The 24,572-nt window shown below is 43.6% G+C and overlaps 2 protein-coding genes across 6 annotated transcripts; both read left to right on the top strand.

Moving 5' to 3' along the window:
- The first annotated feature begins 1,190 nt into the window (after window positions 1–1,190).
- On the top strand, window positions 1,191–15,869 carry wipf2a (WAS/WASL interacting protein family, member 2a). 5 transcript variants are annotated; one of them, XM_076291248.1, is made up of 8 exons: window positions 1,191–1,275; window positions 3,195–3,367; window positions 4,361–4,493; window positions 5,169–5,300; window positions 5,712–6,368; window positions 9,522–9,842; window positions 12,661–12,762; window positions 13,101–15,869. In XM_076291248.1, exons 2-8 carry the CDS (start codon window positions 3,305–3,307, stop codon window positions 13,142–13,144), a joined length of 1,452 nt encoding a protein of 483 aa, XP_076147363.1. In that variant the 5' UTR covers window positions 1,191–1,275; window positions 3,195–3,304; the 3' UTR covers window positions 13,145–15,869. The 5 variants fall into 5 exon arrangements, with proteins under 5 accessions (XP_076147363.1, XP_076147351.1, XP_076147370.1 ...); XM_076291236.1 differs by having other exon boundaries at window positions 1,219–1,374; XM_076291255.1 differs by lacking the exon at window positions 1,191–1,275 and adding an exon at window positions 2,688–2,883.
- Window positions 15,870–16,750: 881 nt separating this feature from the next.
- On the top strand, window positions 16,751–22,325 carry cdc6 (cell division cycle 6 homolog (S. cerevisiae)). Its single transcript, XM_076271274.1, has 11 exons — window positions 16,751–16,816; window positions 17,695–17,941; window positions 18,414–18,719; window positions 19,056–19,255; window positions 19,574–19,728; window positions 20,014–20,120; window positions 20,270–20,409; window positions 20,763–20,863; window positions 21,087–21,339; window positions 21,752–21,892; window positions 22,084–22,325. Exons 2-11 carry the CDS (start codon window positions 17,719–17,721, stop codon window positions 22,171–22,173), a joined length of 1,716 nt encoding a protein of 571 aa, XP_076127389.1. The 5' UTR covers window positions 16,751–16,816; window positions 17,695–17,718; the 3' UTR covers window positions 22,174–22,325.
- The last annotated feature ends 2,247 nt before the right edge of the window (window positions 22,326–24,572 follow it).

The raw sequence follows: 24,572 nt of genomic DNA, 5'->3' as shown, positions 1-24,572 counted from the left end.
TGACTTAAGACATATTATCAAAAAAGGCAAATTTGGCTGCCAGTGCATTAAGCAAATTTGTCTTAAAAGCAAATTTGGCTTGCATTACAGCAGCACTAAAAAATATTTGCTCTCAGGGTCCCTCTACAGTTGAGAAGCGCAATAATAAACAAACTAAATATGCGTCTTTTGTATGAATGAACATTACTCTGATACAATATAGAGGCAATGTACCGACAGCAGTCTGTAGAAAGAGATTTCCGAATTCCTGTATAGCAGATATTTTCTATTTCAATTTCGAAGTGGGCCACTGTTCATACCTGAACACCAAACTTCCTATGGCTGTTTTACAAGCAATACAACCTGCTCAGAGTGGCAGAAGTGCCGTTCGCCCCAGTAAGACTTCATGTGCCATCGGAAAGATTTTGGAAACATCATTTTAAGGTAAAAAAACCTCTTCAAGGGGGCCTTTTCACTTGATAAGACGTCTTAAAATAAGTCAAACTCTCATTAAACTAAGTCAAAATTATGTGACGTGAAAGCGCTAGGTCTTTATACTAAAAACAATACTAACTAGATTTGTTTTATCTTAATATAATAGCACTTGGTTAAATAAGAGGTAAGCCTAATAGATTCTTTAGAATTCCTTCTTTGCTAGGTTCATTGAGAAGAAACTTTCTACCTTGTGTGGACCGTTTGTGTGTGTGTGTCTCTCTCTCTCTGTGTGTGTGTGTGTGGTTGTCCTATATTATGTGAATTTGCACTCCCATTTTTGTACAATAAAATTGAACAAAATGCAATACCATCACCATATTATGTTAGGCAGTTACAGGCATGCATAGTGTAGCCTACAGATATGTACCCTTTTAATAAAAGGCCAAACCAGGTAAACTCAGGCAGGAGAAAAATAGGCTAATAGGCCTACATCCCCCTAAGCAATGGCAGTAGGCCTATATTATTTAAAAGACCCATGCGGACACTTGTCTGAGACAGAATTGTAGCCTATTTTCGTCAGTAGGCCTACTTTAAAGTTCTGTTGTTGACCTATCTGTTGGTTTAGGCTACAACGTTGTGTGATACATTTGAGCATGTCCCCATCAAACAGCCTACCTAACCTGCGGTATATAGGTGAGCGTGGGCAAAGGATGTCGCTGTTTTTCTCATTATTTCCCCCGTCAACTCTTTGGGGTTATTCGGCAGTCTGCCTCCATTTTGAACAGATCACCAGTTTCCGGGTTTCTGAGAACTGGAGTCGGAGCATAGACTGAGCAGCCACGAAGTTCGCGAGACGTAGTGGCAAGTATCCCTAAACTTTACGCTGTCCCAGATTTGTCACTCACTTCGGCCTGTTACTTCACCGATTCCATACATCCTCTACTATTTATTACCATGACGGTCAGTTATACAATCTTTGCATACATGTGTCAATGTGCTGTGTTGTGTGGAATGGTCGGTTACAATCACGGTAGTTGCCAGCTAGCTCGTTATTTTGTTTCGACTTTGGAAGTTGCTCGTTTGACAGGCATATGTTTCTGGAATAGTTACATTCTATCTTTTTGCCTCTTGTTGTTTTGTCTTGTATCATTAAGACTCCAAAAGATCCATGCTAACCAATGTAGCCGATGGTGCGTCGTTGACAGCGTGATGGTATCGATGTAGCAGATATGTTGAAAACAAACCCTTAGGTCCAGGTAATCTGTAGACTATTGTGTAGCCTAGTTCGCAGGTTCGTGCCACCACAGATAGTGCATACTTTTGCACACCTTCAATGCATTTGACAAGCTAAAACTGCCCTTCAAATGACGAGTAGGCTATCTAGCTACACTCCATGTAGGCTACACTGCATAGGCTATGCAGCGGTCGTGATGGTTTAAATGTTTCAACTGAGATTTTGTTGGCATGAAATGCATAGCGTACGTAGCTATCTTATGCTGTCCTTCTCATATCAGTAGGATACACTTTTACAGGGGCAATTGAATTGACGTTTATTTTTTTGTGGTTGTAGACTATTTGTCAAACTTGTCTAGTTGTCTCTATAGGCGATAGGCCATATTTATGGAGTTAACCTCTTTTTATTTAATCATCAGCTGACGACATTGGTGAGACTATGAAAGTGTAGTGCCAGACGGATTTTCCATAACTTGCCTTATCGTCATACCAGGACCTGAATGTTTCCCCCCAAAAAAACCCAGTAGGCTATAGCATGTCAAGTCCTAAACTTGTCCATGTAGCCTAGGCTATTTCATCTGCAAAACTGTTTGTTTTAGAATTGTGAAAAGAAAAGTATGCAAGTTACAGGCTACACAGTTGGGATTTATATGGTTAGGCTCTGTTGTTAGGATCGCCTGTGTAGCCTACCTTGCACCGTACGTGTACATACTTGTAGTGAGACTGAATGAAGAATCTCAATTTTTACCCTCTCACATGACAAAACCGGTTTTCGGAACCTCTCACATTTGTATCCGATACCATTGCATTTGGTTGCATTGAAAAAATATATATATATTTATGTATGCAACTCTGAAATGTAACTCTTGACATTATTCTTATGATGTCTCACCAAGTAAATTATATTAGCATGCTGAACTGGTATGCAAATAGACTTTTCGTGTTTGTTGGCCAATCACGTTGGTGTTGTTCAAGTCATGCCACACACCTACTGGGAAAGCGAGCTGGCCTGGTGACATTCCATCAGGTATTGATGGTCGTGGGCAGGTATCATTTCTTCAGAGAAACCGGTTCTGACAGTCAGCCCAACAACGATGTAGGCGAGGGAGGATCATGGGTGTGAAAATAGGAAGTTTGACTCACTGAAACAACTGACGGCAGCCAGGGCAGACAGCAGACAGAGCAGGTTTTGAGAACCATTGAGAGGGATTTAGCTGACCATCCAACATGAGCATGGTGGGAGGCATACCACCCTTGTGAGCTGACTGTGGCTTCAGCCCAGGTCTTTTTGTTTAACCTTGTACATAAACCTCTTCATAATAATGACTGGGTTGTAACTAACACCTGTTGATAGCTGTGGTCAAGCAGATGGATTCCATAGGTCAAATATCTTCTGTTGGTGTATCACTGTTCTATGAAATAGATTTGACATGTTTCATGCTTTTGATAGTGCTTGCTTATAGTACTCTGTCCTTGCTTGTGTTGGCCACTGCCCACACGCAGTCCTTGTCCAGATGCTGTAACCTGATCTTCCTCCATGTCCGCAGTTGTGGCCCAGGTGTCTGTGAGCGGCTGGCGAGATTGCGAGCGCAGACGTTGGGAGCCTCTGACCTGACCTGACCTGAACGCTGCCTTGTGAGGGCACAGGGACGGCAGGATGCCCATCCCTCCGCCACCCCCTCCCCCTCCGGGACCCCCTCCACCCCCCACCTTCAACCAGGTCAGTGCACGCCAGTCAACCCCCTCAGCACCCCTCAAGCTACTCCCATGTGCTGTTCGCAAATGCACATATTGAAAAGCATTTACATGGCAGTGTTGAGTTTCTCGCGGGTTGGTTTTGTGTCTATTTTCTTGGTCTTAGGGTCTCATCGTAGACTTTGAACATGATTTGAATATGATTTTGTGAAGCTATGTTGAAGAATTAGTTTATACATGTTTCGAAAGAGATATTCGTAAGAAGGAAATAGAGGTAATAACTTCCATGACGCTGAATGTTTGTGAACGCCAAAACTACTTTGCATGTCGATGACATCCCAGTATAAACCTTTTAAGTTCACCAATAGAGTACTGAAGTGTGTGTTGCTGTTTCCATGACGGCGATATCACTGGATAACATTGCACTGCATTGAATGTGTTTAAATGTGTTTTGCCTGCTAGGAAGAAGCTTAGCCACATAATACAGATTCCCTGTCAGGTGTAATACTAAGAAACAAAATCTCAGTGGATATTTCATGTCTTATCAAAGGTTACTGGCTGTTCAATGTGATGTGTTTTGCCTCAAAAGTAAAGTCAAGACACGTCAGTGAATTTAAGGATTTTAAAATTTTAAACGCAGGCTGTGAAGTTAAATGCATTCAAATTCCTCCACTCTTTACGGAGGAATACCCACGCTAAAATAAAACGATGTAGTCACGATTTTGATTGTGTTGATATGAACATGTGTTGAAGTATGTGATTTCTACAGTGTAAAAAAGATTATACTGACATCATAGAAACTATGTGAAATGATTTACTAAATAGACTATTATTATTATTATTATTTATAATCCACTGCTATGGTTGGTTAGATTGATTGAGAAGTTATTGCATATTTCTTATTACATTATTTAGAAAACCCCATTGTCATCTTTTTTGTACAAACCCTCTGAGCTTTATAGCAGTGGCCTTGATGCTGCAGAGATGTCTAAATGTCTTAAATGGGTGACTCTCTTAGGCAAACACGACGGCCCCCAAGCTCAGCAGAGACGAAGCCAAAGGCAGAGGGGCGCTTTTAAGTGACATCCACAAAGGGGCCAGACTCAAGAAGGTGGCTGCTGTCAATGACAGAAGTGCCCCCATCATCGAGAGTAAGTCACACTGTAGCTTTAAATATATTTTATTTTTTTATTTTATTTTTATCTTTGAAATAAACACAATTAGCTATCAAACTAAATCAGGTGAAGCAGACTATTATCCAGATATTAAATAAAATATGAGGTCATCATTCATTTACTAGACCTGCTTATCCATGAGAGCACTCCGAGGCTAAGATGATGACTGGTTCTGATGGCCTAGTGGTAGAATGGCCAGATTCCAGTTCACAAAGCTGTAGGTTCTGGGCCATTAGAGTGAACCACACATGTAGTCCCGGCACACGCCATGACGCAGTCCTTCAGTTGATACAGTACAGCTCGAGCTCACAATAGTCTCTCTCTCTCTCTTTGGTTGGCTAACGCTACTGTGTAATGACACAAAACGGTGGTGACACCCAGTGTTTCTCTGGCTAATGATTGATCAGCACTCTGGGGTTGGTTCGCTGGCTGCCTGCAATACCTGTAAATGGGATCAGTCTTTCCTCACTTTTAGATGACTTATAAAAACATTATCTACATGACCTATAAACTGTTAGATGCTTTCGATTTGTTTGTTGTTGTTGTTCACAGTTACAATTCCTATTATCAACTGTAATGCTGCAAAGAGTATATTGGACATTGTGGACATTGAAGGGGTGGTAAAAATCTTTGTGTGTAATGTTTCGGCAGAATCAGGAGGAGGTGGATCCTCAGGAGGTGGAGGTGGTGGAGGTGGAGGTGGTGGAGGTGGCGGCGGTGGAGGACTGATGCCCATGGGAGGCCTGTTTGCTGGAGGTGTGCCCAAGCTTCGGCCAGTTGGAGGCAAGTGTTTACCAGTTGTAATCTCTCATGTTGTCAGTTTGACAAATGTTTAGTCTCTGCTCATGGCTTATGAGCTGATTACCCTCTTAAGGGTGGAGTCCATGAGCTGCCCATTCATCGTCTGTGCTAAGAAAAACAACTTTGGTTGTTTGTTTGTACTAATATCCATGTGTCAACGTGTTCCATCAGGAGCACGGATGAGCAGTGTAATTCGATTGGCTGTTTCAGCTCAAATATGTTTTTTTTTTTTTTTTTATTGCCTGAATTGCTGCCCTTTGAGAGTGCCAAATCAGTGGCATGAAAGCTCACCTTCTGATGCCATATGTTGTCATTAGAGTGATTATATGTATATGTTGTTGATGTGGTTACTGATGTCAGTGTGTTGTGTTGTGTGCCTGTGCTTCTACACAGATGGTACTGTGGGCAGATCCGCCCTCCGGCCCCCTGGCTCACGACCCTCTGCCCCTCGCCCACCCGGCCGGGCGGCGTCCCCCGCAGGTCGCCACGTCGACAGCGACCGCTCCTCGCCCCCGCCCCAGCCTCGCTCCCAACGCCCCTCCCTTCCCGACATCTCCCGGCCCTCGAGCGGCATCAGCTCCCTCTCTTCGTCCTCTTCCTCATCCTCCGTGGGAGGGATGAAGCACAGTGCCTCCGCCCCTCCTCCCCCGCCGCCCATCGGTCGGCGCGGAAACCACGCACCCAATCCCTCGCCTGGCCCGAAGCCTCCTAGCAGCTCCTCCCACAGCCGGGACAAGCCCCTCCCACCGCCACCGCACCACTCCTCCGGTCACTCCCGGAACCCTCCCATCTCGCGCTCCTCCTCCTCCTCCTCGTCTTCCTCCACCGTGGCCTCCACCCCTCCGCCGCCGCCGCCGCCGTACCGGAACCCCCCGTCGGTCTCCAACGGCGACCCGGCCCCGGAGCTCCCACAGCGGAGGAACTCGCTGCACAACCGCAGCCACGGCGGCCACAACCGAACCCAGGCGCCGGCACCCCCGCCCCCACCGCCATCCAGCCAGGGGGGCCGCCCGCCGCCACCTGCTCGGGACCCACCCGGACGGAGATCAGGTACGGCCGCCGGCAGCACACACGCCGCCTCTTGCAACGTCCTCGTGTGACACACACACTCTTACAGCCAGGCTATGCCAGAGTTAGTTAACTGAAGGGTTCCATTTGCAGAGCGTAGGAATAGTTTTGGAAGACCCCTTGTTTTGAATATATGCACCACTGATCTGGTTTGGTCTCGTCTGGTGCAGCCAGTTCTGTTGATTAGAGTGGAAGCTAATTGTTACAGCACACCCACAGTTGCATGCCTGGGTTATGCCCTGCTGTTACACACAGGGTGCGATTTGTGTAAAAACCAGAGGGGGGGATGATTTTGAATAAGTTTGTAACCCCCCCCCCCCCCCCCCAAAAAAAAAAAAATGAACGAACGATTCATAGCCTGGTAATGTCATGGCTAATAATAGCCTATATTAATTTTGCCACCTTTGTAACATTTTAGTTTTAGTTTACCGTGGTGTATGACTTTAAACGGCGAGTGTGTTTGGTATGATGATCAGCTCCTCTAATGCAGGGTAGGACTACGTTTTGACAAGCATACAAATTCACCTTGTTCTTGCCCCATCTGAAATTACTCCTCTACTTTTGCTGCCTCCATCCTTTCTGTATTTGTTGTGCAAAAAAAGTTGTATATGATGGCACTGAAGTCTTAAGTTAGTGAATTGGCTAACAGTGTGAGTTGGTAACCAAATAGCACATTGCGCTACACGCTGCGTAGGCTACGTGCATTCTCTCTCCTGCTGATTTGCGTTCAGTAGCCAAGTGCGTAATATTGCAAAAGTTGAAAAAATAAATGTGTTTATTGTAGTCTACAGAAAATAAATACCCTACTATCATACTGTCAGTTAATTGGCTACAGTGCAGTGAAGAGTTTGGAGAGTAAAGTTATAGGGCAACTTGAAGTTTTATGAAAATAATTTACGAACCAGAACATAAAGACTTCTATTTCTTGCAGCTGTTAAAACACCCGCTAGATAGTTTAAATACCCACCAACATTCGTTTTTGCAGTACAGATTATTTCTGAAAGTTATTTTTCTACTAGGCCTAGCCTACTGGCTGATTTATCAAACGAGTGCTTTCTCGTTCGTCCTCCGCAAACTACAGGTGTTTCGGTAGAGCCATTGAATAAGCGATGCCAAGCAATTTCTGTAACACTTTTTGTGACATTCAGCAAATATCTCCTCATTTAATGTAAGTTCCTTTGGACAATAGGCCTACGTTCTACTCTACGTGCGGTTGTCCTCCATCTCCGTTGCATCAGTTTTCTAATTTTGAAGGTTCTAAAATATGACTATGCTTCACTGAATCCTTCTCGTATTCTTTCATTTGTCCAGCTAACTTTTCCATTGAAACTAACCATTTATGATGGATTACACACTCAACATTCTGAAATGTCCTGCACGATCAAGGCCAAATTAAGTTATCACGCAGCCACTGTGTCAGCACAGCAGCATGAGTGCTGACGGTGCGTTTCTGATGTCAGATTATTAGGCTTATGTAGGCTAGCCTACTAGACTGTTCTCACGTTGCAGCGCTTTACTTATATGAAGTAGCATTAATCAATATGAGGGGCAGAGGGGGATAAATGTTGTCCCCACCGGGGATAAAAATAATTTAGCAGAGGTAGGGATAGGAAAACCAGAGGTGGGGAAATCCCCACCATCCCCCCCTTACAAATCGCACCCTGGTTACACAGGCCGACCACTCACCATGTGCAAATTTAATGTTTGCATTTTGGATGTTGACTAGGCATATTTGCTTATTGTACTCTTCAGGCAACATATAGATCCAAGTGCCTTCGTTTTAAAATTCAACCCCTTTTCCAACAAGTCAGAGATTACTTTTGTTACTCAACATTTTGAATAGGAATTGCTTCGAAGCTTGTCGGATGACTGCTCACTGTTTTTTGGGGCTAGAAGAAGTCCCTGTTGATGTGATTTCTTCTCATGTTCTCTGCATGGGTGACTGACTTATCACTGACGGTACTACCATTGTAAAGTATGGCTGGAGAAACGGAATGTTTGACCTCAAACAGGAGAAGGTTTGCTTACTGGATGGAGGTGTTTCACGGCAAGACCTCCTGGTTCTGCTGCATTCCGCAGGCCTTCGGAATATTCCGACATGCAGCCTACCTTTGCTCTGTCATAATGGTGTACAGTCCGCTCCTCACTTGCCTGCAGTCCTTAGTCTCCCTCTGCTTTTGCTTTCTTGCTTTCTTACATCCTGTCTGTGTGCTGTGTACTGTCTCCTTCTCTTTTGAATATGAATGCCGAGGTCTTTCTGCGTATCAAGAGCTAGCATGTATATGCACTGTGCATGTAAGTGGTTCACATATGGACCAGTTCTTCTGAAATAGCATCGGAAAGAAACTCGAAAACGATTTGAGTGTTCTATATCACATAGAGTACATGTTCACACATTAGCTAAGCCATTACAGGTTGAATGTAGCAGCTGGAAAACTCTTGCAACAGCAGTTTGATCCAGATCGTAAACACTCCTCAGAAGAGCTTGTAGTTTATATTGAGAAGGTTATGCTTCAGTTCAGTTTAGTCTGACTACAGGGTGTGTTGTTGAGCGCTCTGCTCTCTCTCTCAGTCCTGTCAGGAAGTGTCACAATAGTCCTGAGGAATATTATTGCCATTTACCATTCCAACCAAAATACACAGCTGGCACAATATTGTACTCAAAACAGATGAAACAATTGAGTGAGTTTTGATCGCTGGAATGCCCAGTTTGTTCAACTCTGGGAGGGAAATAAAAGGGTACTGAGCTGCTGGTGTAAAGTGAAAATGTTTATGGTAGGAAGGAGGATTAGGCTTTAGCGTCGAGGCATCCAGGCCTCTAGGAAATTCCAGTATGCCAGCTGGAGTGGGCTACTGGAAAAGTGGGTTTCCAGTGAGGACTTGCCCTATATACATGTTACTAAGCAGTGATTTGAATGAAGTAATCCCTGACAGAGCAGTTGGATTATGATGTTGATGGCGATGACGATGACAATGATGCAGTAGTGGCATAGAATATACAACATAGTCTTTACTTTATGGATAAAATTTTGGATGATTTTATGATTAGCATAGATGCAGCCTGTTTGTAGCTGCAATGGTGATAATTAATTCCATTTGTTTGTTTTTTTTATTTTTTTCTTCTCCTAAATACAGCTCCTCAGCTTCCACCATCCAGCTCCCGAAACGGCAACCGAGACGCGCCCCCTCCACCGCCCCCTTACCGGATGCACAGCGGCGCCTCCGAGACCCCCGCCCGGGCGAAGGCTGCCCCACCCCTCTCCTCTCGGACCCCGGGCCAAGCCCCGCCCCCCTCCTCTCGGACCCCGGGCCAAGCCCCGCCCCACTCCTCTCGGACCCCGGCCCAAGCCCCGCCCCTCTCCTCTCGGACCCCGGCCCAAGCCCCACCTCCGCCTCCACCCCTCCGAAACGGCAACTCCCACTCCATGGGCCACTCCAGGAGCAGCAGCGCTGCAGGTCAGTGTCCTCACCGAGGCAGGGGGTACCAGGGGGTGTGCTTTAAATGTACATTGTTACCACATGAGGCATTGTTGTCATATTTCCCCACAAAAGCTCTTAAAAAAGGCTATTTGCATAGAGTTGATTCTATCTGTGAGAACCATGTGTCATTTTAAGGTTAAACTAGACTTGAGGCCCAATTAACCATTTTCTGCCCCGTCATGTTTCAAACTAAAAACTTGTGGTTTTTAAATCTGCTGGGTTTCACTTCATGGGTTGTTTATAGAGATGTCCGATTATATCGGCCCGATATTAGCATAAAAATGTAATATCTGTTAATATCGTTATGGGATTTTTTTGCCTTAAAACCGATAAAATAATGCTTGCGTTAGTGCCTATGCGCTCCTGAAGTGTTTACCGGCGCACAGATGATGACCTCATCAAGCTGCGTCTTGAAGCATACAAACAAGCGTGGATGGCTGCAGTAACAAACTTGCTCGCTCTGTTTCAACATTATGTCTGTGGTTTGGAATTATTTTCAAGTGTCTCCTTCTGACGTTAAACTTGAGATTTGCAATAGGCTTGTTTGAGATGGACTGAGTCTGGCTTACTACGTAAACGCTATGCGTAAACGTGATCTTCAGAGGCTAGCCGGGAGGAGCTACAACAGAGTGCAGCTCATCCCGGACAGACAGGCTACAGTCTGCCTGACGTGACTCGCGGGAGATATCGCGGAATTTTGTTGGCAATAAATACAGCAGAACTTTCATTCTTACTCATTAAAATGAGCATGATGACTGACGAAATAAATCCTTATGATGTAGTTTAAATAAACCACTGTTGTCATACAGTTAACAGGCCTGCATTGTAGCACATAAATTCAATATCAAGTGTTTTCCCTATATGTGTGTCTATCTATTTAACCAACAGCAGAAAACAACAGAATATCCAAACGTTTTCAGTAGGCTAGCCTACCATTGTTGCAGAAATCACGTACTGTATAAGAAGGTATCCCTTGTTGCATTCAAGAATGCATCCAGTGGGGCATCACAATAACATTAAGCATGTTGTGTTAATTCCACAACAGGAGATATATGATGTTACATAAATTAGTTTTGAGGAAAAATAACCCACATATCGACATCGGTATCGGCTGATATCGGAATCGAAAATTGAGAGTTGGACAATATCGGCATATCGGATATCGGCAAAAAAGCCAATATCAGACATCCCTAGTTGTTTATGTTTACACTTAGAATAGCTTTCATGTGTGCTCAGCCATCATTCTAATGTTTGAATGTTTGGATTAGAAATTAGGAATAGCAGTGACAAAGTTTATGAGTTTGGAATAGAAGTAGGTACACATCTGTGAATTTGTAAACATGTGTTGCAGTGCAAGAGCAAAAACAAACTTCTGAATTACTGCACACCTGTGGAAACAAAATCACTGAAAGACAAAGATCATTAGACATAAACACACACACATGTGTGTATCATTAGATTAGTCTTTTGAAATAATCATAGTTGAAATGTACTGTTTATTACTGTATATATAAATCGAGTCATCTGGATTGCCCAAGCTATATGAACGACTTCAGAAGTCAGTCAACCCCTGAAATCTACACCTTTGCCACACCTTAAACCAGGAACCTGAACTGTTCCGTCTTTCTTGAGCGTAGAACAATAGAGGCCCGCGCCAGTGTTCTAACCAGACAGCCATTCACAGTGGCAAAGCGCTCCCAGGTCGAAAATAACCCCTTAGGCAAAATAACCTCCTCAGGAATTCAAATCTCACGCATGTTCACTTCCTCATTGTCCAGAGAGCCCAGAGATGGCACGTTCAGATAAGAGTTTCCAGGCCGTGCAGGACTCCACACAAAACTGTCCTATACAGTGGTCTACCAGGAGCTTGACCTTTGGCTTTACTGTGGGGGCTCTCCTGAGCTGTTACTAGTAGACCTAAAGTGCCATCCAGGTCTGGCATACTGCTCCCTTCCTTTGGTGAGGTTGACCCCTACCAGACGACTAGCTCTATGGGGAGAAATGAGATCCCTATGTTTTCTTGATGGTTAATGCAGATGTACTGTTCCTTTACTGCCATAGTTGAGGTGCAGTCTCTGATGAGAATTGGAATTGTAGGCCCAGTAGGAAAGCAACACTGTGCAACAATTTGTTGCTTTTTAAAGGTCTGTTTCTGTTGGCGACTACAATTATACCGATTCAGTGCTTATGTTTATCTTCATATAAAGGACAAACAAACACACCTGTCATTCCTGCTAGCCATTTCAAGGCTAGACATTAAATGGTTTTGTGGTTGGGGGTGGAATATTATGTGAACAATCCACAGCATATCATTGTTAAGTACATCAGCTAAAGGCACCAGTTAACACGCTGGCCAGCTTTTATCTGAGCCAATTGAGTTGTTAATGGTGTTCCAAGATATCTGCTTGCCTTTTGTTTTTGACCCTTAACGCTGCTTTTACCTGACCTTGAGGATGTGAATGTTTTTACTGTGTGAGTGATTGCCTCACTCCCTTATTTGACTGGTGGCTATAATAACAAGCTAATGTCATCACAGTCGGCCTCTTAAATTCTATTGAAATCCAGACCCATTTATCCCATCAGGGGTAAAAATGGCCACAGCATATCCTGCAGAGACCTCCAGTCTCTGTCTCTGTCCCACATGCAAAACACCCCACCCACAGTCAAACAGTCAAACACTTCCTTCTGATAAGCCTTGTACATTAACACGACACTGCCCAGGAATACTCCACCTGTTCTAGGTCTACAGGTTTTTTCCTCACTCTCACTGTGTCCTCCCCTCCTCCCCCAACAGATGACTTTGAATCCAAGTTCAATTTCCATTCCATTGAAGACCTCCCGCCTCCCGAGGAGTATGTGCACTTTCCCAAGGTGTATCCAAGCAAAGCCAACAAAGGTAAAGACGTGTACACAAGTTCATGTTCATGTAGGAGAGCGAGAGAGAGAGAGAAATATCAGGGCCTGACACATCCTAAGCCATGTAAAAGTAAACTTATATGTTTATTCTGTCGGTCATATATTATATAGAATATCCATATTGAGTGCATAATTGTCAACATTTTGAATGAAATATAAGTTGAAGGATATTCTAGTTAGCCTGCTAAGACTGCACTATGTTATTATGTAAACAGAATGGACAGAAGATGGGAATGAATAAAGTGGACACTGTAAATAAGACGGTGTTTGATCACTGGAAGAGAAGGTTGACTGATGTATTTTTGTTACTTCCTGTAGGTATGACCAGGGGAGCCCCCCCAGCACCTCCAATTATGAGGTGAACAACGTCAGACTCTGGATGAGGATTCTAGGAGATCAACCAATGCACCGCTCCCTCAGTCTTTAAAGGAGGCGTAATCGCTCTCTTGAGTCAATCCGACTCTCTCTCTCTCTCTCTCTCTCTCTCTTTCTCTCTCTCCTCCACTTCCTACCTCTCGTCACTGTTCTTTTCTTTCTCTATGCAGAAAACCCTCTTGACCACCAGCTAGAGCCAAGACAATCATTTTCTGACCCTGTTTTTGACTCGGCTTTGAAAAAAAAAAAAACACTGGTTGGTGCACTTGTACTGCACCAACTGCACACTACAGATCACTTGAAGATAAAAAACCACACAGGTTTCACCTTGCTTAGGCCAACAGTGCTGGCCTCCTCCACCATGGAAATCATACTTGGCCACAGTGTAGCTGCAATAGACAGGCCTCCATCAGCTTGTCGTCTTGGCCATGAAAACAGCTATTTATGATTTGAAGCACTTATCAGCTAGATCTTGATGTGCTTCCCAAGAAAGAAAAGGGCTGATGCTCCTAGGGATCTTGGAGATGGAAAATGTGGAACCTAATCCTAATCTGATGATTCCTTTTTTTTTCTTTTTTCTGTTTTTGGTTGTTTTGTTTTATTGGACCGTCATCTTCATGGCGGTTCTCACTGTGGGACAATCATTCCTTTTTGCAAACAAAGATCACAAGTTGCCTTTCGAGTTCTTTGTCAATATTTGATGATGATGACGACAACGACGATGTCATTTCCTCTTCCCTGTCATTGTTGACACACATGACACTATGACACCACGGTTAGACCTTTGACACAGCAGTGCTGCGGGGTCCTGTCGTTTACCTCACTCCCTCCCCCAACTGCACAGCTAGGGTTATATAGTGGAGTGGTGGCACGCATGCCAAAAACTTGTTTCGATGATGGACATTTGTCGCTTGTTGTATAGAGGGATTCAGTTTGTGTCTGTTGAGTGGTTGGGTTGTAGCTCAGGCTTGGTTCCTTGAGTTGTTTGTCAAGAAATATTTGCACAATGTTAAAATGTGTACAAATTAGAAATGACACCCTTTTTTTTGACTGCATTTAGTTGACTTTATAGTCATGATCCACTTGAGTAGGTAAACACTATATAATATTCATTATCACTTTGGTGGAATAAACTGACAATGAATAACTGACGTTGAAATCTAAGATTAAACATACCATAGGCTACTCTTAGTGTCAGAGTTCACACTTTAAGGGTTGATGTGCTCAAATCTATAATATAGTGTCAATATTTGGATTTCTACTATGACACAATTGCTAAACCTTGAATGGCTATGCTATTTCAGTGATGCAAACATGGGGTAATGCACTTGTGATGGAGATGCGAAACACTTAAGCAGTGACCAATTTAAATTCCATTTTCTGTAATTATTCTAAGCATTTCTGTCACAGAGTTGGTCCTTCCAGGGGTGAACTGATATTGTTTACGAATATGAGGCTGAACACTATAGGGACAAAGCTGTATGTTCTCCTTGATAAGCCTTAACACTACATTGCTGCTTTTTATGGCATTGACATTCCCAAGATACAGTGAATGAATTTATTCACATTCCCAGGCCCAACTTGCCAAGCAGATGCCCTAATTTAATGTGAATTAGCCAGGGATGTGGGTGGCAGTCCATGATTTCTGTACAGCCTTCACCCACTAGGGGGCATTGTTGTCCTTAGCTCCCAGTCACTCCTTGTGAGCATAAAAGATGTGACTGCAAAATCACTATGTGACTACTCTCTGATTGTTATAGACACAACAAGCACAGCTTTAGATTCCAAAAATCATTCCTCTTTCATGTAAATCAGTGGGTAGCCATGTAAAGAAATGTACCATTGTTCAGGTTTTTCAGATACCCCGTTTTGATTTTTGAAATTTGTGTTAAATCATCATTATAAGGGGCATTGTGTTCTCCCTTTGATATGGGGGAAAATAAGGGATGATCTATTAGCTTGCAAACAGTGTTTTTTATTATTATTATTATTATTATTTCTTTTCCTTTGCCAATGAAACCATTTACCAATTTGCTAGGTGATTGTTGACCAATTGTAACCTTTAAACATGCCAGTGGGCCAGATCTTCACTGTTCTGTCCCAGTCTCCATGAAATGTTTGCCATCGTAAACCTCCCTTTGTGCTGTACATGTCATCCCAATGATATACTCAGACCCATAAGACCTGTTCAGTCTGTAGGTTTATGTGGTCACAGCAGCCCTCGTAGGCTTATTGTTGCCTTAAATTTGTCTGAAGTTATCTCGGTACACATGTACGTTTTGCTACATATATTCAGCAACATTAATAGTAGTAGTAATAATAATGAACATTTTGACAGCAGAAAAATAAAAGTTCAAGAAATAAACAGTAATATGTACAATGTATGCAAAAATGCTTATCTTAGCCAATATTTTGTTTTTAATAATGGTAAAGTCTTGTAATATAGCCTAGCTCTTGAGAGTATTGAACGAGATCACAGGAGTTTGGGGTAATGTGAGAAACCGTTGTCACTCATAAAGTGATGTTGATGCAAACATATCAGCGCTGAATGTCTTGTGAGATCAGAGGGCAAGAGTTCTTCCTTTCCTCTGAAATGTTCACCAGTTTTTGTTTGGTGTTTGTCAGCCATGCTTATCCTAGCTTTACACTCATCATATCTATCAATGTTTTATCATTTGAAATAAAATACATGATTTTGGGGGAATTGTCTAATGTCTACTGGAGAATCATCATTTCTGGCAAGTGGAATAATGTTTGAATTGCCTGTTTTTCTAAATGAAATCTTTGTTTTAGAAACAAGTGCAACCTTCTTCTCAATGGGGAACATTGTATAAGCCTTCATTGTCATGTAATGTGGGTCACATGTCTGCTTCCATAGCTCTATCCATTGTCTGACATTGTGAAGGGCTCGAGGATCGTATACAATCATAATGTGAAAAACTAAATGTGCCAGCGTTACCGTGATTAAAATGGTTAATGTGGTAGACAAGCAATTTGTGTAGGACTAGGTAAGCCCAATACACAATAACGGGAGATGCATTACAACGCCACACGCCTACATTAAAAGAAAGGGGAGCATTAAAAAATAAGCCTAGGTTTAAATTTAAACAAATGCATTAAAGTGTGTTCAATCCGCTGTTGGCTATGATTTGATTCATTCGTCATAAAAAATCGATAAAGTCTAACAGAGCAAGGACAAACTTGCGCGGAACAAGATTATAGGTTTGCAATCTTGGTGAGCTCATATGTGACCTTAATGTTCTAGACCCCTACACCATATGCACGTATAAACTATGAATGTTACAAATTATTAAAATGTAACGAATGTATGTTATATTAGAACCAAGATTCTCACATAGTCTGAGCTAGAACAGAGTTCCCGGGAAAAAAATCCGCGAAAACATTTGTTGACAAAAGACTAAATATCCCGCCACGACAGCTGTGAGGTGTAAGTACTTCCTATTCGCTGCTAAAACGCTTGTAGCCAATTAAATGATAGACATAAATGACGACACATTCGAGTGACAAATAGACTTCAGGGGGCGGTAACACCAGCTGAGGCATACTTTGTAAATTGGCGGTAGTTCGGCAGTTTGACTTGTTACACAGAAGACCCTGTACAACATTGTAAGGAGAGGACTACAGTTTTTGACTTACAGGTAAGAAATGTGATCTTCGTGTTGAACTTATAGATATTCCAAACAGTTAAGTCCTTTTTTTATTAAGGTGCTATGTAGTTGCGCATTTGAGACTAATGTTAATGTGTCCTCGTTCTGGAAGAATCTTAACGTTATCGATAAGTTAGGCAGCCTACTTTGGCGCCGATTTGGAGCTTACTAGCCTACAGGCTAAGTTATTGAGTCGTAGTAAAACAACAGTTTGCTGTTGTGTTTATTTCCAATCCGAACAAACAAACATCTTTAAATTTCATATGACTCTATTGTAGTGAATTTGTTAAATTAACGTTTCCTTTAATTGACGTTCCAGACTTAGCGTAACTTTAAATGGCCTTTGATGTTAACCAAAGTCTGATGCTAACGTTAATGTTACTAACAAACTTAAGCGTTGCATCACTGTGACACTATTGATCCAGATTAGCATCTTCACAAATGTGTCAGTATCGAAACATTACTGTCAAACTTGTATTGATAGTGTATCTTATTTAAAACATAAGGTAGTAGCCTACATGCACACAGTGAATAGTTGGCGCCACCTTTCCGGCGTCGCATTGTCCTTCCGCCATCGAACGTTCCCGCTACTGTATGTAGCCGATGTAGCACTTTCACACATTAATGTGAATTTACTCCGGATACTGCGAAAGAAAGACCTTAGAGTCGCAGTTAACTACTAATTTTGAATCGTTATTAAGACATGTCTCATCTAGTCCTCGAGATCACATTCAGTTTGTGTAGATGCTAACTTGTTATATATACTTCGCCATCAACGACTATTTGCATTAATGTTGCGTGTATCTAGATAGTCAATGCAATACTCAATGTCATTACTGTAATTCACTGTTTCTCTTGTCTCTTTGAAGTTCGTACTGCAGCCCAGAGCAAAGATGCCCAGCACACGCTCTCAGAGTCAGCCAACCCTGCAGTTCCCCCGCCGCAAATCCTCCAGGGCCGTCTCCCGCTCCAAGACCACCACAGAACCCGAGTCGGAGGCCCCCCCTACATCAGCAGCCGTCCCGGCCCAGAATACCCCCCTCTCCCCCAGGCATGCTGCCGTGAAGAGTGCCCCTCTGTCCCCCAGACTGCCCCTGAGCCCACGGAAACGCATGGGTGGGTACAAAGCACCGCGCAGACCCATGACATGTCATGCTCGATGGTGTTTTATGCCCCCAATGTTGACTTCCAGACAGCTCTGCCACCGCTGACTCAAAGGCTCCTAATCCTAAACCTAACCCCAATCCTAACCTTAACCCATGCCTAACCTTAACCCATGCCTAACCCTAGTGCCTTCCAGGCAGCGCTGCCTTGAAGACGACGTTGGGGGCATAAAACACCAAGAAACACATGGCTTAATGAAATGTTTTGTATGTATGTTTTTAAGTGCTGTTGAATCAACACAGACTGGCTTTGCTAGTTTTGCTAGACCCACAGTTTATATACTTATGTATGTTTTATATCTGCAGATAAAGGTTAATATGACTATTTTAGTCCCATCCCAGCTTGTATTGATCTTGTTATCTGGATAGTTGTGATTCTGTGTCCAGTTGGCTGTAAGTTCACTGTGGATGCCTTCTCATTTCAGGTGATGAGAATGGGTGCAACACCCCTCTGTCTCTGCTTGGGTCTCCCCCAAAGCAGAGCCGAGTGGCCCTGACGTCCCCCCACAAACTGGCGCTCTCCCCCTACAAGACGAAGAGGGGCTCCCCCCGTAAGCTCTCCTTCGACGAGAACACCCCGGTCTTCTCTTCCCCGCCTCGCTCCAAACAGGTGGACTTCCCCCTCTCCCCCCGCTCCTGCCCATCTCCCAGGCGACAGGAGACCCCCTGCAAGAGCCCTCGCGCCCAGCCCGCGGGGAAGGCTGTGAGCACCCGCCTCTTCTCCGAACAGAGTGAGTTCCACCTTGGCGTTGTTTAGAATCCATACTCATACCTGTGTTCGCTGTCAATTTACGTTTGTGGTCTATGGGATATCTAGAAAGTGGTATTTAAATAAATTATTCTGCTGATGGCCAGCGCTTGACTGTCCGGGCATGATGGCTTACATTATGTAAGAATGGGTGTTGACCTCCAGCGGTCAGCTTTTCAGCCTTTTTTTTTTTTCCCCCAAGTGACTTACTCTAAAATGGCCGCTGTTCATGCATCTCTCCATTGCATACAAAGATGTCTGAATTACCTTGGCTGACCGTGTGAAAACTAACTCTGGTCTCTGATGGTTTTCCCTGTAGAGTCCCAGTTCCAGAGTGTGAAGCAGGCACTCCACACGGCCGTGCCCGAGCGTCTGCTCTCTCGCGAGGCCGAGCGCGCCTCCATCGTCTCCTTCCTGGAGTCCCACGTGGTGCCCGGTCGCCCATCCAGCCTCTACATCTCCGGCGCCCCCGGCACGGGCAAGACGGCATGCCTCAACTGTGTGCTCCAGGAGAGAGAGGTCAGTGGGCCAGGCGGCCGGCCAGGATCAGACAGTCTCTAGAACAATTTGTTTTCGCTTTCATTCATAAGCCAATATCGTAGATATTCTAAAACTAGCACCCTCAATGGTTAAATGGAAAAAAATATTGGCTTGTTCTTGTAGGAAAACCTTAAAAAATGTCTTGAGGCTGGTAATTTTCCCAAATCATATTTCTGCGAGATTCGTCATGGTCATTATTATACCGTTTAATATAGTTCATCATACAGCTCTATACAGTTTGGTTACGTTTCCAGTTGATTTGACTCTGGTGTCTGTCTCGTCTCTGGTGTGGGTCAGGACCTGCTGAAGGGCGTACAGAAGGTGGTGATCAACTGCATGACGCTGCGCAGCTCCCACTCCATCTTCCCGCTGCTGGCCGACAGGCTGGGCTCCGCGCGCGGCCACAGCGAGGGACGCCTGGAGAAGCTCCTGACCAGCGCCGGACCCACCGTGTAAGGGCAGCCCAGCACCATTGCGTTTAGATAGCGGCGTCATCAGAACTAGGGTCATAGGGACCCACAGTCCTGGCACACAGTTATGTCAGTGCCAATTTAGAGTACTTTTATGGCACCCACATATAATGTATTCAGTGACGCATATAAATGTATTCATTGGCAATTTATAGTACTTTTATAAACGACGACATTTGACTAAAGTGCTGATTTATGGCCAAAGTGTGCCATAAATGTATGCAACATTTCTCTAATGTTCCTTTGTTTCTGATGTGCACCCATTAGCCTGTTGGTTCTGGATGAGATGGACCAGCTGGACAGCAAGAGCCAGGAGGTTCTCTACACCATCTTTGAGTGGCCGTACCTCCCCAAATCTCGCCTGTGTCTCATCGGTGAGTGTCCAGCGTTCTGTGTGGGCGTGGAAGAAGCAGCTCTTAAGACCTTTTTGCGGAGGCTTTGCAGTTTGGTTCCGCTTTAGATAGTTCTGGGGATGTGTTTGTACGGTAGAGATGCGGCTCTAATACCTTTTTCTCATGGGCAGGCATTGCCAACGCTCTGGACCTGACTGACCGCATCCTGCCCCGGCTCCAGGCCAAGCCGCACTGCCGGCCGCAGTTGCTGCACTTCCCCCCCTACAGCAGGCAGGAGCTCACCGCCATCGTCCAGGACCGCCTCGCACAGGTACGGACTGCAAGCCTGAGGGCTCAAACAAAGCTCAGCAGTGTGGACTACTGTGTTGATGTGTTCTTCTTTATACGGACGGCAAGCCTGAGGGCTCAAACAAAGCTCAGCAGTGTGGACTACTGTGTTGATGTGTATACCTCTTTATGGAAGTTCTATGGGACGGCACACAGATATTTGTTCAGTGTGCTTTTATTTACTCTTTGTCATCTATCTATCCGTCCGTCTGTCTGTCTGTCCGTCCGTCTCTATCTATCTATCTCTATCTATCTCTATCTATCTAATAGAGATAGTACTGTACATGATTGCGCTTCATATCCCAGATTGCCATTAACACTTGATTCCTCTTGCAGGCGGGTGGAGATGGCGTCCTAGATGCCTCAGCTGTTCAGTTCTGTGCCAGAAAGGTGTCTGCTGTGTCAGGAGATGCGCGGAAAGCCCTGGACATCTGCAGGTGAGTCCACCAGCCAGATGTGGCCAAACATTACACGGCGAAAGGTCATCATCTTTAAAATACCGGAGCTTAATCTTGGGTGAAGTTGTTTCCATGTAAATAACTGGAGACTGTCAAGTCATCGTGGCTTGAGTTGTCCGTGTCAGACTGATCTACTTGCTCGAAGACTTGGGCTTGCAGTGACCTTACTCTAGCTGTTTCCCCATCTCTCTCTTTCTTACAGGAGAGCGGTTGAAATGGTCGAGTCCGTTGAGCGGTCGAAAAAGTCTTCAGACTCCGCTGCCGACACCAGAGGTGTGCGCGTGAGCGTGCCGCAGGTGGCCCGGGTGCTGTCGGAGGTGTACGGCGACCGCATGGCCAGCGGCGGGGGCAGCGGAGCGGACGGAGAGAGCTTCCCCCTCCAGCAGAAACTCCTGGTCTGCTGTCTGCTGCTGCTCACGCGCAGCGGCAAGAGCCGAGAGATCCCCCTGGGCAAGGTGAGCGGGCCGGTTCCACAGACCTGTAGACCTGTAGACCTGTAGACCTGTAGACCTGTAGACCTGTAGACCTGTAGGGGCTCAAGCTGTGCTGAATGCTGGTAGTGCGGCAACTGACTTTATATGGTTCTTGATTTGTATGGCAGGTCAGTCAAGGAGGTAAATTATTCATCTAGTGGCTCAGGATACAATAGGAATAGAAGTGTAAATATTTGCTGGAAAATAAACATATAAGTTGGTGTGGATCAAGAGACGATAATTAATTACGAATAAATAGGCAGTTATTATTTATAGGCTGATGTGAACACATTGCATGAATCTTGATGACGTAGAACATTAAAACTCTTGAATGAAACATTGTTTGAGTGTTCCTGTAGCTAATGGAAACTCTTGGTTTTTTCTTTGTGTTCAGCTGTCGGAGGCGTACGCCAAGCTGTGTGTCCAGAGGCAGGTGGGGGGTGTGGGGCAGGGCGAGTGCCTCTCCCTCTGCAGCCTGCTGGAGAGCCGCGGCATCTTTGCCCTCAAGAAGGCCAAGGAGGCCCGCCTCACCAAGGTACACACACGCTTACATCTTCATACCAGAAGCCTTCTCGAACACACTCACACACACTCTCAAACACATCGGTTCTCTGGCTTTTCCACACTGTCTCAAACACATCGGTTTTCTGGTTTTTCCATCAGACACAGACAGACACCTGCTGGGAATCGTCAGAATTATAATATTTGTCCTTTCTTGTCCTTCAGGTGTCTCTGAAGATCGAGGAGAAGGATGTTGAAAACGCTCTGAAAGACCGTGCTCTCCTGGGCAGCATCTTAACAGCGGGTCTACCCTGAACACACCCCTTACCCAACTGCATCAAACTCTCAATCACATATTTATATTTGTACAGTGTACATTTTTGTAAATCCCCACATTTTTATTTGTATATATGCTTGTTTGGACAGATGACTCGTAAGCAGTTGCTGCTATAGGCCCATCACAAATACATAGTATGAGTACCTACTGTATGGGTGAGTTATTTTAAGACTACGCCCTTTGACGACGATCATCTGAGATTTTTTTTATTTTCAATTGTCTACCTACTTTTATTATAGAGCATTTCTAAGAAATTTGAATTTCAGAAAGTTTTGCCTTAGTTTTTTGACAAACTTTATAGGTTTGAATCAAATGCTTCTCAGGTCAGAACATTAATGTTTATTTTTTTTAACCAATATTTTATTTTTTAAAGTGGTTGAATGGTGTTTTCCCATTCTGGAGTGTAGTAAATGTACATTTTGCCTGATTTAAATAAATGTACACAACCTTGATTCAGACTGGTGAAATTGTTTATTTCTTGTGGAGTCCACAGGTCTAAAAGAGTCAACAAGTTAGTCCTTACCAGTGTATTTCAACCATGGTGGAGTCTTTGTATAGTCTGGGAAATAATGGAATGATGAAATGGGTTTCCAGTTGTGGAAAACTACGGTAATTTGTAAAAGACTTTTAAAAGTCTGAGTCCCGGACCTCAAACTGTTACTATTTACTGTTACCACCGATACTAACCAGTATTTTTTTTATATTTTTTTGGCTTCATGTGATGTTTTTCCCATATTGTGAAGTGCAGTAAATGTACATTTTGCCATAATGCCAATTAAATAAATGTACGTTTCCAATGGTGATTCAGACTGGTGAAACGGTTTTGTTTGCACTGTCAACCCTGTGCTCATGTGAAACTGAAAACTGCAAAACTAGATAGCCCAGTGAGTTAACAGGGTGTCCGCGCGGTAGTAAAAGGTAGTAAATAGAATCTACCAAAATTAAGGCCCTTGAAAGGTAGTAAAAGGTAATAAATGCAATTTGACTTGGTAGTAAATTTTTCATCACCACCTCAATATATGAGTTTACATTTTTTGCTTAATATTTGTGTCTACATGTTTTAACTTCATCTTGCCTAATTAAAAAATATATACGTGCTAACAGGACCTGAGTGAGTCGGAGTCGATAGCAATGACGTAGAAGTAAACTGTGTAGAGTTCCGTGGTTGACAGCCAACAAACAACATTTTCGCCTTTTTGCTTCAGTTGATATTACAGGGATACAAACAACACGCTTTTCGGTGTCTCCTTCACGTTGCTTTGGGCGACTTATATGAATCGTGCAGATCCGAAGAGTTTTTTAGGGGCCAGGGATGCAGGGATGCTTTTCGGCGACTCTCGCGTTTTTCACGTCATCTAGGCCCTACCGCAGGCTACCAGAGCTGCGTTTATCATATGGGCCTGCTGGTCTGGTGTCCGGTGCTTCGGTCACTCATCTAATAATATTTGTTCATGTAGCAAAGGAGCGGTAGATGTAGGCCTAGGCTAGCCTATCACTCGGATAGCAGCTAAAAAATATATAGGCTACACTCACTCCGTTAGGAGGCAACTCTCCCAGTTTACACTAGGCTACTTCAGCTGGAAGTTTTAACAATTGTGGACTTGACTAGTGTAAGCTTTCGTTCAGCTGACTGTAGCGCTGCCATCTGACTGTGATCATCCAGAACCGTGCAATAAAATTCCACCTATCCCATCAGTAACAAAGTTCGAACTAGTCACTGACATAGTAACTGACAACATTTTTTAACGTAACCTAGACCTAGTATCTGGGTCATTCTACAGAAACGCACACTTTTGACATGGCAAGATGTCTGAAAATTTCTTTCATTTTCTAAACTTCAAACTTAGACCACACTATTACTTAACTTATTGGCTGTAAGAATACACTTAAGGGACACCTTAAATATTTTTTACCTTTATTGAGCATTTATTTAAAGATTTCATGCACCGTCTATTTGTCACTGGTGTTACCTTACTCATTTTGGCAATAATTATAGCTTTTTTAAAAATATTATCTCTCAATCTCTTTAGCACATGTAATAAGAGCTACAGTACAATTATGATAAGGCAAAAAACAGGAGATTATTGATTTATTTATTTTAATAATGATTGTTAAAAGTTTATTTGAATGATGTTTATTCAAATGCGCAACCATGTATTCTCTATAAAAATGAAAATATCATAAAAAACAGTTATAAACAAATAATATTGCAATTGTTTAAATGTCATCTCTTAAGTCTAGCAAAATTAAATGAATATTAAATCATTATCATGTCGAATTTGACACATTTGTCTTAATGTTCCTGAAACACACAGTAACACCAGTGACATTTATGTAACACCAGTGACCAAAGATCTTGACTACTCAACTCGAATTA

Source organism: Alosa pseudoharengus, unplaced genomic scaffold (genome assembly GCF_046254945.1).
Source record: "Alosa pseudoharengus isolate Yale_2024_CS ecotype anadromous, Long Island Sound unplaced genomic scaffold, YU_APseudo_1.1 YU_APseudo_1.1_scf_1, whole genome shotgun sequence".
Taxonomy (NCBI): Eukaryota; Metazoa; Chordata; class Actinopteri; order Clupeiformes; family Clupeidae; genus Alosa; species Alosa pseudoharengus.
Note: the sequence above shows the minus strand (reverse complement) of the source record. Positions and strands in the feature narration are given on the sequence as shown.

Excerpts from the sequence above, each read along its gene's own strand:
- wipf2a (XM_076291248.1), top strand. The coding sequence starts at position 3,305 with ATGCCCATCCCTCCGCCACCCCCTCCCCCTCCGGGACCCCCTCCACCC. Across the intron at positions 3,368-4,360 it reads CACCCCCCACCTTCAACCAG|GCAAACACGACGGCCCCCAA; the intron begins GTCAGTGCACGC and ends TGACTCTCTTAG. Across the intron at positions 4,494-5,168 it reads AAGTGCCCCCATCATCGAGA|AATCAGGAGGAGGTGGATCC; the intron begins GTAAGTCACACT and ends ATGTTTCGGCAG.
- cdc6 (XM_076271274.1), top strand. The coding sequence starts at position 17,719 with ATGCCCAGCACACGCTCTCAGAGTCAGCCAACCCTGCAGTTCCCCCGC. Across the intron at positions 19,729-20,013 it reads ACCAGCGCCGGACCCACCGT|CCTGTTGGTTCTGGATGAGA; the intron begins GTAAGGGCAGCC and ends TGCACCCATTAG. Across the intron at positions 20,410-20,762 it reads TCCAGGACCGCCTCGCACAG|GCGGGTGGAGATGGCGTCCT; the intron begins GTACGGACTGCA and ends TTCCTCTTGCAG.